General features: G+C 42.0%; 2 protein-coding genes across 5 annotated transcripts in view; both read left to right on the forward strand.

Annotated features, from left to right (window-relative positions):
* RADX (RPA1 related single stranded DNA binding protein, X-linked) overlaps positions 1-5738 on the forward strand; it is a 34453-nt gene extending 28715 nt beyond the window's left edge. For 3 of the 4 annotated variants that reach the window (XM_077826237.1, XM_077826235.1, XM_077826234.1), the window contains 2 exons: positions 770-952; positions 2310-3459. In XM_077826237.1, coding sequence (XP_077682363.1) covers positions 770-952; positions 2310-2557 — 431 coding nt within the window. In that variant the 3' untranslated portion in view covers positions 2558-3459. The other variant, XM_077826236.1, reaches the window with a different exon arrangement.
* Positions 5739-7412: 1674 nt separating this feature from the next.
* RNF128 (ring finger protein 128) overlaps positions 7413-12046 on the forward strand; it is a 64762-nt gene continuing 60128 nt past the window's right edge. Inside the window, exon 1 of the mRNA XM_077826136.1 lies at positions 7413-7809. Within this exon, the coding sequence (XP_077682262.1) occupies positions 7413-7809 (397 nt within the window). The remainder of the gene's footprint in view (positions 7810-12046) is intronic.

Here is a 12046-nt window from a genome sequence, read left to right on the forward strand (position 1 = left end):
CTTTGTGCTGCTTCAGAGTAGCACAAAGTAGCCAAAGTATACTAGTGAATTGGTCTTGAATCATATAAAATTAAATATTTAAATGTTATCCATATCTTCAGTTCATTAATAGTATTGTGATGTTACTGGTTTTGCATTTATTCCATGTTCATGTATCACATTTATAATAATTGAACAAGGAAATTTCCAGGTGAAAACTGTTAAGATGGATTTCAGGCTGAGTATGTATCAGTAACTTAAGAGTGCAAAACATAATAGGTTTTGGGGTTACTACAAGCATTACAAACCTAGGAAATTCAGATAAGGTTACATTTAAAAGAAATCCAAACACGTTATGGGCAAGATATGTACAGTTAAGGCACCTAAGCAACTTAACTCTCTGTCCTGTAGTGACACCATGGGGACAGAGAGGAAAACCTCTTTAAAAATTGGTTTCATATACTGAAACTACAAATACTATAAAATCCCTTTATCATAAAAATATGGTTATTGCATGATGTCAGTTTAAATATATGTAATATTAGTATGCATGTGTAAGTGTACATATTTTCTGTTGAAACTTAGTTTATCTGAGATTGTTTCGTACGTAATGGGAACAGAGGGGTATGGGTGAATATCTTATGACAACTTGCATATGTTCAGATTGGAATAGCTGGGTTTAAATGCGGTAATTGGTAAAAGAATTACTGAAGAGAAATAAACACTGTGCATTAAACTATTACAAACTGAAGGTGAAATATTTTGCTGAAATAATTCTCTCTCTTAACAGGGATAAACCATGATGTGGCTATAGATGTTGCATTCCCACCTATGTTTTGTCCTGAAGATCCTCATTTATTTCGAATAGAGGATATTCAGAATGATATGTTGTTATCCTGTATGAGCTGCATCTCTGTGTGTCAGCAGGACACCACGAGCAATCAAAAGCTTTATGACACGTTTCCACTTTCAAGTAAGAATTGCTATTATTGGTATTACTCATGTATCGATTTCTTCTTTTATCTCTGAATGTAAGCATTAATATTGTATACAGGTCCCTATTTGTAAGTCAGGCATTCGGCACCCCGTCTCATAGGATACATGTATGCTTTCACTTAACACCTTTACTAGATACTGTAGACATGAGGTCTGTCTTTCAGGCCAGTCTTCACTAGGCCTACCTTTCTGCAGCCATAAGTTAGCAGGTGTAAATAAGAATGCTACGAAGTTGGATATGTAAGTACCTGCTACGCACACATTGAGTCACTTCTGGATTACCTGTATTGTGCCTGCAGTTATTTGTTTGCACAAAATTATACTAGCAGAGAGACCAGGTTTTTTTAATATTTGGCCCAGAATCTGGTCCATAAATGAAACACTGCAGCTTTCAATCATTCATTCCTATTTCACTGATGGCATTTCAAGGAGCCAGCACTCAGCTAGTGCAACTTGCAACAAGTAAAAGCTGAAGTTTTTGTGTACTGTTAATTGTCTTTTAAATTATAGTTCCATGTAATGGCTGCCCACAAAAAATATGTTAGAGGGAGCTAATGTTTGTACCACACTTCAAATGTGTAAAGTGCTATGTAAATGCTGGAAATTATCCATCAGAAATAGAAATACTTGATTTTAATTAAGTCCGTTTTTTTGCTTGCCCCATACCAAACTGCTTGAAGAATAGTAAATTTTTCTTTACGTGGACTAGCATGTAAATTGTCCTCGTTCTTCGAGTACTTGCTCATGTCCATTCCACATTAGGTGTGTGTGCTCGCCACATGCACCGGCGCCGGAAGCTTTTCCCTCAGCAGTATCCGTAGGGACCGGCTCTGGCACCCTCTGGAGTGGCGCCAGCATGGTGTGGTATAAGGGGCGCCGCCGGCTCCTCCCACCCTCAGTTCCTTCTTGCCACCAGTGATGTTGCTGAAACCTCTGCTGCTTCGGCTTGAGAAACACCTCTTGAAGTACACCAGTTACGTTCTCGGTTCTTGAGAACTAGCGTTCTCTAGAGTTGTTGCGTTCTCAGTTCTAGCGAACTTTGAAAACCTGTAATATAGTTGTACATAGTTAGTAGCTCTTAGTTACCCTTAGTAGTAGTTCTCAACTCTTAGTTAGTCCCAAACGGGACTCCGCTGGGGGACGGGGCATGCCCCAGGTTTTAAGCCCTGCAATCGCTTCAAATGGCCTATGCCAGTCAGTAATCCGCATACCAGCTGCCAAAGGCCTGGTCTACGCTGTGGGGGGGGATCGATCTATGTTAAGCAACTTCAGCTACATGAATAACAAAGCTGAAGTTGACGTACTTAGATCGACTTACCGTGGTGTCTTCACAGTGGTGAGTCGACTGCTGCCGCTCCATGCGCAGTGCTCCACGGGCCGGCACTGGTCCCCCTCCACGGCTCCGGTGAAGAAGCCGAAAAAGACTGAGGGTAAGATCTCCTACCTCCCGAAAGCGAAAGAAGAGGGCTGGGGGCAAGCCACAATGTGTGCCGGGCAGCTCCATGCCCCCATTGGGAACTTGAGCCCCAGCTCAGGTCAAGCTGTGCAGCCCATTCCATGCTTCACCTGTAACCCCGGTTAGCGGTGCAGGCCCAGGCCAACTTCAGGTGCTGTCGATGCCTACAGCCCTTCAAGCGGCTTAGGAGATCCTGACCCTCCAATGGTACCCCAGTCTCAGGGAAAATCCGCGTTGGGACCTATACGTGTGTCTCCACCTCAGCAGCACCATTCCCCATTGAGAAGGACGTCCTGCCATCGCTCACCTGCCTGAAGCCATCACACCTCAGGACTAGAGAGGCGGGCTCAGCTGAGCCCTCTTCAATCCCAGCACCGGGGACACCAATCAAGGGATGTCTTTGGCAGCCTTCCTGGCACACATCCCTATCCAGAACATCTGTAGAGCCGCAAAGTGGTCCTCTGTCCACACGTTTACTGCTCATTATGCCATCACTCAGCAGGCCAGAGACGACGCTGGGTTCGGCAGAGCTGTGTTGCAATCTACACGTCCATGAACTCCAGCCCACCTCCAGGGGTACGGCTTTGGAGTCACACATAATGTGGAATGGACGTGAGCAAGCACTTGAAGAAGAAAAGACAGTTACCTTTTCCGTAACTGGTGTTCTCCAAGAGGTGTTGCTCATGTCCATTCCACAGCCCGCCCTCCTTCCCCACTGTCGGCGTTTCCGGAAAGAAGGAACTGAGGGTGTGGGGAGCTGGCAGCGCCCCTTATACCACTCCAGAGGGCACCAGAGCCAGTCCCCTACGGATACTGTAGAGGGAAAAACTTACGGCACGAGTGTATGTGGCGAGCACACACACCTACATGGAATGGGCATGAGCAACTCCTCTCAAAGAACACCAGTTACAGAAAAGAGAATTCTCTTTTATCCTAGGTGAACATGTACAGCATACTGCATGTAAAACAAAATGCTAGTTAACTATTTGTTTTGCTACACACACACACATGAACTATCTGTGTTTGGCTTCTAGATGAAACTGTAAAAGCAGCAGTTGACCTAGACAGACAACATGTCATCTGTATCCTGGACATCTGTCGTTTAGGTGAAGATAAAGTGGAAGTTTTTCTGAACAAAATTTATAAGATAATGGAGACTGATGTGGTGAACCTTGTGTAATTTAATAGCTTGTTTGATTGACGTTATCCATATATTGTTGGAAGGGAGGGGAAAAAAACCTTTCGTAACTTACAGTACACCCACTGCATATTGCCACTTTCTAGAGCGTATAGAGCCAGCATATCCAGTGTTATGAAGTGCTCTGATAGAGCAATTGTAATGGTAGTCCTTACAATTGACAAGGAAAGTTCATTACCTTTATATCTGAAGGCTTTGGAGCAGAGTATTATAAATATGGCTGAGTGCTAATTATTTTTATACCTCTATTGCTTTAGTGTAATGCATTGAGTGCTGCAGGCAGCTCCCAAGTGTCAGGTGTTTTGTACATGTTCCATCATTAAGCAAAGAAACTGGATGGGGAATGGAATGTACAGCCAGATTCTGTCCTCTGTCAGTGAGAGTTGCCTGCATATATGCATGGGAAGAATTTGGCTGTAAGTCACTCGTGTGACTGTCTCTCTAGCTGGTAGTAACCTAAAATCATTGCCATCTGACAGCTCGTCAGGAAGGTCATGTGAAATAAAATGGTGGTCTCAGACCAGTTTCTAGAGAAAACATGGCTGCATCACAGAAACTTGCCACCTCACTTGTTCCCTTGTTTGTAGTTTCAGTAGAGCCAAAAGACTTAATTTCAATAGATTGAGAACTATCCTCTGCTTTATAGAAGAGTCCCTCTGAGCAGTTTGAGGGACGCATTGGCTATTGGTGGGGAAAAGTTTGCCCAGCCAGTGGCATACTGTGAATGGAAGCCACAGAAGGTTCTGTGAACGGAAGCCTTCAGTTTTAAGTGCTTTCAGTTCTGCTCCATAACATTAAATTAGTTAAAAAACAAGGCACTTCTCTGCATTATTTGTGTTAGATTTTCTAGAAGCATTATTGGATACAGGGCCAAAGTTTGAGTGTTGTCTGGTCACTTAGAATGTCATTCTGTGCTTCTGCATAGATATCCAGTAAAGTTTTGGTGTGTCTCACAATTTTTAACAGTTTACTAATAGAAGAATATTAATGTAAATGTCCTGATAAGTGAAAGTTAATACCGTAAAACATTTGTCCTTTATATCTTTCTGTACTGTATTTTGTATTTAAATGTATGATATGGTATAGGCTCCAGGGTCTAATAAGAGAGTCTGGCACTCGTACTTGCTATTCCAAATTGAGCCATGCTGACTATGCCAGCAGATATTTTAAAGTAGATATACCTCAGGTAGAAGCTTAATTTTAAGGAAACCAGCATTTCAAGATCAAATGTGTAAGGTAATTATGTTTTTGTAATAGAAATGACAGACACTTGTACAGAGTTACCGTATTTTATTATTTGTTCTAGTCACTCAGCCCTCTTCCTTTTGTTTTGTTTCTCAGTGCTCCCATTACATGTAGTAAAACCCAGCAATGGCTCTGCCTGCTTTGTCTCACTGCATAGCAGTGTATACTTAACATTGTTGTTATCCCTTGATGCTTGCTGTCTTAAATCTTAACAGCAAATTCAGAATTATGTAGACTCTGGTCTTTATATCCCATTTTATTTTATATCTGTGCTATTTGAAATGTATCAAAAGACAACTTAAAAAAAAAGTATATAATATATATACTGGCAAAAAATGAGTAAATTCCATTCTTTGCAAAGAATCCATTCATTCTTTTGTTTCATGAAGCATAGCTAACTGTAAGATTAAAAATGCTAAGAAACTAAGGTCCTGTTGATAAACATAACATTTTGTTATGCCTCTCATTCTCAAGAACAGGACTTTGTAAAATCTTTTCATACTATAGGGATCACTCATCCACCACTGGAATACAGCCATTGCAGAGGTGGATTGTTACCAGAGCCTTGTGTATTCCCTAATCCTGGAATTCACACCCTGTCAAAGTATTGTACTCCAGAATCTTAGCTCTTATTTTCTTTTATAAATGTTTCTACCCATCGTAGTTTCAAAGAAAACCATAGAAAGGACAGTTGAGTGTAAACCAGCGCAGTGATGAATATACAGAGAGCCTGAAACAATAACTCTAACAGGTGTAAACTGCTCAGATTTATCTGTGTGTGGTTAACTCTGAAACTTAGACTACAGTCTGTGGGATATTGAAAATGAGGACAGCTTAAATAAAAGAAATAACAAATAATACAAAGGCTTCTGTTTTTATTTCATTTTTATGTATAATTGAATAAAACAATCTGTTTTTTAAATGTATCTGAAGCTGTTGCAGAACTTCAAGAATTTCCACCAGAGTGCGGCATAACCCAATGATCTTGCAGCAGAATTTTAAGTCTCGCTTGCCTCAGAATATGCAAGGCATCCTGTATTGCAGCCATTCTGGGCCTGCAACACTAAACTTTTTTTTTTTTTGGCAATGAGTTCCAGTGGCTTCATCTGTTTTCCTCCGGTTTCATTGCCTTCATTTTCCAATAGACCACCCTTCGAAGAAAGCACTTTTAAAATCGTTTATACATGCATTTTCCCGTGATGGAGGCAATCCCCATTGGAGAGCAGAGCCTGGGATATATACATAACTGCTTGTTGTAATTCATATGACTTGGGTGGGTGGGTGGCAATGATTCTGCCCCCCCCCCCCATTATACATGCAGTACTTCTCCATCCCCTATTGGCTTCAAAGGGAGTTACGTAGATTTATCTGAGGTCAGAATTGGCAGGGGAATACTCCCTGAGATTGGAACTGGAAAATGGGAACTTTGACTAGCCATAGTACTTAGGGACAAACCCTGGAGCACACCACATAGGAAAGTGGCGTCTGATATGATAAAAAAAAGCAAGACACACAAAAAATTATAAGGTATGACAAGGATGTGAGAGAGATTGTGGTTTAAAGGAGGAATAAGTGATTTTTAAAAATTGGTTCCAGTACATCTACATTAGTTGTCTGCACTGTTGCAACTAAATTGACCTTTTTTTCCTTTTTTTTTTTTTAAATCAATCCAGTTTTACTAGTGTCAGCTTTTTAATATAGACAAGCCCTGTATCTTGGACAGGCTAAGGAGAAAGGGAAAAATGCAAGTCTAAGGCTGTGTCTACCCTTGCACTTTTGTCAGTATAACTTATGTCACTCAAGGTGTGCAAAAACCACCCCTCTTAGCGACATAAGTTTCACTGACAGAAGCACTGATGTGGAAAGCACTACATTGGCGGGAGAGCTCTCTCCTGTCCTCATAGAACAGCTATATGAGCTCACTAGTGTAGACCTGGCCTTAGGTTAATCTTGGATTAATTCTATCTCACTTAATTCTTCCGCTATATAAGATTAGAAAAATTATGCAGACCCTTTCTTTGTTAAATCTTATTTTTAATGAGAGTCTCAGAATGTTTTGAAACGAGGTCACTCTGTTATATCCTTGAAGGGAAGAAAATTTTCTGACCCCGGCAAGAAGCATTTCAGACTAAATAGGAGCCTATCCTGGATATGAATGTGGCCTGTATGAATTAAACTGTCCTCTGGCTACTGCTCAGGGGCTGATGCAGCCACCTACGAAGTGCCACCAAGATACAGATGGAAGCCTGTAGAGAAATGAAAAAAGCTGATGGACCATAAGGAGTGGCAGGAATATGGGGCCAAAGTTTACATTTCCAGGCACTCATGGTAACAGTAACCAGGTGTGGATTTTTTTCCCTGGATAAGCTAGTTGTAATAGAGCTGACTCACTGAGGACTTATATTTCTGTGGGTGCTATCAGTTACCTACTTTGACCTGAAATTTCAAATTCCTTAGGGAAGCAATGGACTAACAGTGGTCATTGTTAGTTGAAAATATCTATAGACCTCTTAAATTGTATGCTTCAATTAATAAGCAATGAAGGAGAAGAATAAATCCAGCTATTCCTGCCTCCTGGTGGTTGCTGTTTTATTCAGAGCTGCAGAGACTGTTCCAGCCTATGTGAATCTGTTCTATTTCAACATTACTAGCAACAGCACTGTGACCGAGCAATGTGAATGTGGCGAGTTTGGAGTAAACTCTCCTCTGGGTACGGCTTCGGGGCTGGTGGGCATTCCTAAATCTGCTAACCTTCAAGCCTGTGATTCTCACACGGAGTTCACTGTCACGGAAGCACCCTGGATTGCACTGATTGAAAGAGGCAATTGCAGATTTTCAGAAAAGATTCACCTGGCGGCCAAAAAGGGTGCTGAAGCTGTTGTGATCTACAATGCCCCAGAGAGTGGTAGTTATCCCATCCGTATGGCACACACTGGTGAGTGCTACAATAATCAACTCTGGGAGCCTGCTAATTTCTGTCCAGTTCAATATGCCATTTCTACTGAAGGCAACCTGACATGTTGAAAGTATTTCATGTGTTTATCTTCTGTTCTTGTGTTGGTTGGTTGCTATTTTTATGGAGAAGTTTTTGGGACCCAATCCCTGCAAGTCCTTACTTGCAAAACTTAGCCTTTCTTATTTACCAGACAAGTCCCATTAAGTAGTAAGGGTTTGTGGCACCAGGACTTTTGCATTTTGATAGATTTCACTCAATTTGTATGCTCTCTTCTGAGGACTAACAGTATGATCCAAAGCCACCCTACTCTTGAGGGAATTCTGCACCTCTGCACATGCACAGAATTTATGTCCCCTGCAATTTCTTTGCTTCCTGACAGAAAAATGACTTTCTGACAGGGAAGCAAAGGGAAGCCACAAGAACGGTCATGCAACCCTCCCCAGCAGTATGTTTTGGGTGCCCAGGACAGCCGGCAGAGAAGTAAATCACTGTGGGGTAGGAGGCGGGACTGGGAAAGACCTGGCTGGTGGCTTCTACACTGCGCCAAGCTCAGCTGTTCGTCGGGGCTGGAGAGGACAGGGCTGCTTCTTCACCTGCATGGCATCTGGGGCCCGGTCAGACCCATCCCCCAAATTTCTCCTCTGGCTGCAGGAAGCTCTGCAAACATCCCCTCCCCCTTGCTTCCTGCACCCCATTGCTCCTCAGCTGCAGAGGGAGGGATCTCTGTATAGGGAGCTGCTCCCTCATCCACCCAACCCCCGTGCATCCTCTTCATACCCACACCCTCACACCGAGCCTCACTGCCCCTGCAATCAGAACCCCCACAATGAACCCCACTCCCCCTGCATCTGGACCACCCTTATGAGTCACTTCACCCAGATCCCCCATTGAGTCTCCTGCACCCAGATTGCCCCACACAGAACCCTCTCAATCCACACCTGGATCCCCCACATTAAGCCTCTCCACATTTGGATCCTGCCTTGCTGAGCCTGCCTCCTCACACAGAGGGGCAGAGCCCTGGGGTATTTCTGGGGCAGGCCAGGTCCTTGTGCTGTGTCAGGGTTGGGTGCAGCCTCACCGCTGAGTCCATGTCCCCCGGGGGAGGGGGAGAGCTACACCGTGATCTCCCACCTCTGTGCAGGCAGTGGCCTGTGCTCCTAAATGCCGTGCTGGAGCCTCCACATTTATTTGGCAAATAAAATTTGCAGAATTCTAAAATTGTGTGCAGAATTTTTATTTTTTGGGCGCAGAATGCCCTCAGGAGTACCACCTGGATCAAATGGGAGCCTTTCCATTGATTTCAGAAAGATTTGCATCAGGTCCTGTTTGTGTCTAGATTTTGTTGTCAGACACTTTTATAGATGGCATGTTTTGATAATCCAATTAATGTGAATAATGTACTACTTCGTTAAATTGTTTCCAAGGTGTCGCTTACACTACAAACTTATGTCAGTATTATTAAGTCTCTCAGAGGTGTGGAAAATCCACACCCCTGAGCGACATAGTTATGCTGACCTAACCCCCAGGGTAGACATCACTATGTCAATGGGAGGGGTTCTCCTGTTGACATAGCTAACACCTCTTGGGGAGGTGGAATACTTACACCTATGGGAGAAGTGCTCTCTTTGGCATAAGTATTGTATTGTCATACAATAGAAGATTAATTGTATATGATGTTGAAAGCAAATTACATAATATATATTTATAATACAGTATATAATTCCCTTACATGCTACTAATATGATAGTGTTTACAGTTGGAATTTAAAATATTTAACCTAACATGAAAATATGGCCAATTAATTGAAGATTTTCTTTTGTATTGTTACGGGAAAGTGATTTATCTAATCAATCTAGAAAAACTGGCTGGTACTGATATAAAGGATCTTGTATAGCTTTGTTTGTTTGTTTGGAGATATATTTTTCTTACAGATTGTTGACTTGTCTATTGTGTTTAGCTGTAGGTAAGGTTTTCTGCTCAATTTCTAATGGAACAATAGAGACCCCAAGAGGCCACATGATCTAATTCATCTGAAGTGAAATCAAGAGCTAGATTTGCCAGCCAGAATCTCTGAAGCACTCTTTGGCCTGGTCTACACTAGGGTGGGGGGTGGCTAGCTAAACCGGTCTAAGTTACACAACTTCAGCTACGAAAATAGCTTAGCTGAAGTCTATGTACTTTGAGCTACTTACCACAGTGTCTTCACTGCGGTAGGTCAACTGCCAACGTTCCCCTGTCAACTCCGCGTACGCTACTCACGCTGGTGTACCGAAATCGACAGCAGAGCGCTCGGCAGTTGATTTATCATGTCTTCACTAGACGCAATAAATCGACCCCCGCTGGATAGATTGCTCCAGAGGTAAGTATAGATGTGCCCTTTGAATGGCATTTCCATTTAAGTCTGTGGGGAGGTCTGAGCATGGAGCATTTCCCGGAGACAGTCCTCATTCATATACAGTATAGTGGGGAGGTCACAAACAGCATTCTGAGAAAGAAAAGAGGAGCTGAAGTAAGATGAAGCAGAAAGCAGATCCTATTTTCATTCAAATATTTCTGGTAGTTTAAAAAGAAGATAAAAATACATTATAAAAAACAAAACAGGAAAGGAACAGAACTCTCTGAATAATATTCGCTCTGAGATCCACACAGCCCTTGGACTTCATTGCATTTACTTTTCCAGAAGACAAGTTCTGATATTTTTTTTTAGCATTTCTTTTCAATAAAACATAAAAAGAATGTGTATTTGGTGGTGATAATGAAGGTTTATAAATCAATGTAATTTTCAAATTTAACATTAAATACAGCAAGGGCTAAGTACAATAACATCAGCTTAGGATTCAGATTAGCAGCCATGTTAGTCTGTATCTGCAAAAAGAAAAGGAGTACTTGTGGCACCTTAGAGACTAACAAATTTATTTGAGCATAAGCTTAGGATATGCTTTTCTTTCTGTATACTTTACAACTGCTTCCTTTCCCTCGTTGTGTGTGTAGATACATGTATTTCTAAATTAAATTAAAAAACTCCTCCTTCCAAAACAAAAATCAAAATCAAAAAGTGTTCTGTATTGTCAGGTGCCCAAGACCTGTTGCTGTTTGTTGGCTTGTATGAAATGAGCTGATCTCCTTCCAGTTCCCAGTGGGCAGTTATCTATAAAAGAGAGGAAAAAATCCTTTTTTTGAAATGGCCAGCTATGAAGACACCTAAAGGATTGCATGGGTATGAAGGCTAATCTACTCTTAGTCCTCAGGTTTCAGAGTAACAGCCATGATAGTCTGTATTCGCAAAAAGAAAAGGAGTACTTGTGGCACCTTAGAGACTAACCAATTTATTTGAGCATGAGCTTTCGTGAGCTGCAGCTCACTTCATCGGATGCATACGGTGGAAACTGCAGCAGACTTTATATACACACAGAGAATATGAAACAATACCTCCTCCCACCCCATTGTCCTGCTGGTAATAGCTTATCTAAAGTGGCAGGACAATGTGAGGACGCTTACACTGCCCTTGTGATATGTACCTGTTCATGGATAAGTAAAGAACATCAACCTCCAAGGTAATCAGGATGATACCAACACCAAGCTTTTTACAAAAATCCGCTTTCGTGATTCCTTTACTGTTACTGTGCATTATGACTGGCCTCTGAGAATAATTGCAAAAAGAACAGGAGTACTTGGGCACCTTAGAGACTAAAAAATTTATTAGAGCATAAGCTTTCGTGAGCTACAGCTCACTTTGTCGGATGCATAGAATGGAACATCTAGTAAGATAGATAGATACACATACAGATAAGTTGGAATTTACCATACAAACTGTGAGAGGCTAATTAGTTAAGATGAGCTATTATCAGCAGAAGAAAAAAAACTTTTTTAGTGATAATCAAGTTGGCCCATTTAGACAGTTGACAAGAAGGTGTGAATCATAGAATATCAGGGTTGGACGGGACCTCTGGAGGTCATCTAGTCCAACCCCCTGCTCAAAGCAGGACCAATCCCCAATTAAATCATCCCAGCCAGGGCTTTGTCAAGCCTGACCTTAAAAACTTCTAAGGAAGGAGATTCCACCACCTCCCTAGGTAACGCATTCCAGTGTTTCACCACCCTCCTAGTGAAAAAGTTTTTCCTAATATCCAACCTAATCCTCCCCCACTGCAACTTGAGACCATTACTCCTTGTTCTGTCATCTGCTACCACTGGGAATAGTATAGACATGCTCTTT

This window comes from Eretmochelys imbricata, chromosome 9, assembly GCF_965152235.1.
Source record: "Eretmochelys imbricata isolate rEreImb1 chromosome 9, rEreImb1.hap1, whole genome shotgun sequence".
NCBI classification, from domain to species: Eukaryota; Metazoa; Chordata; order Testudines; family Cheloniidae; genus Eretmochelys; species Eretmochelys imbricata.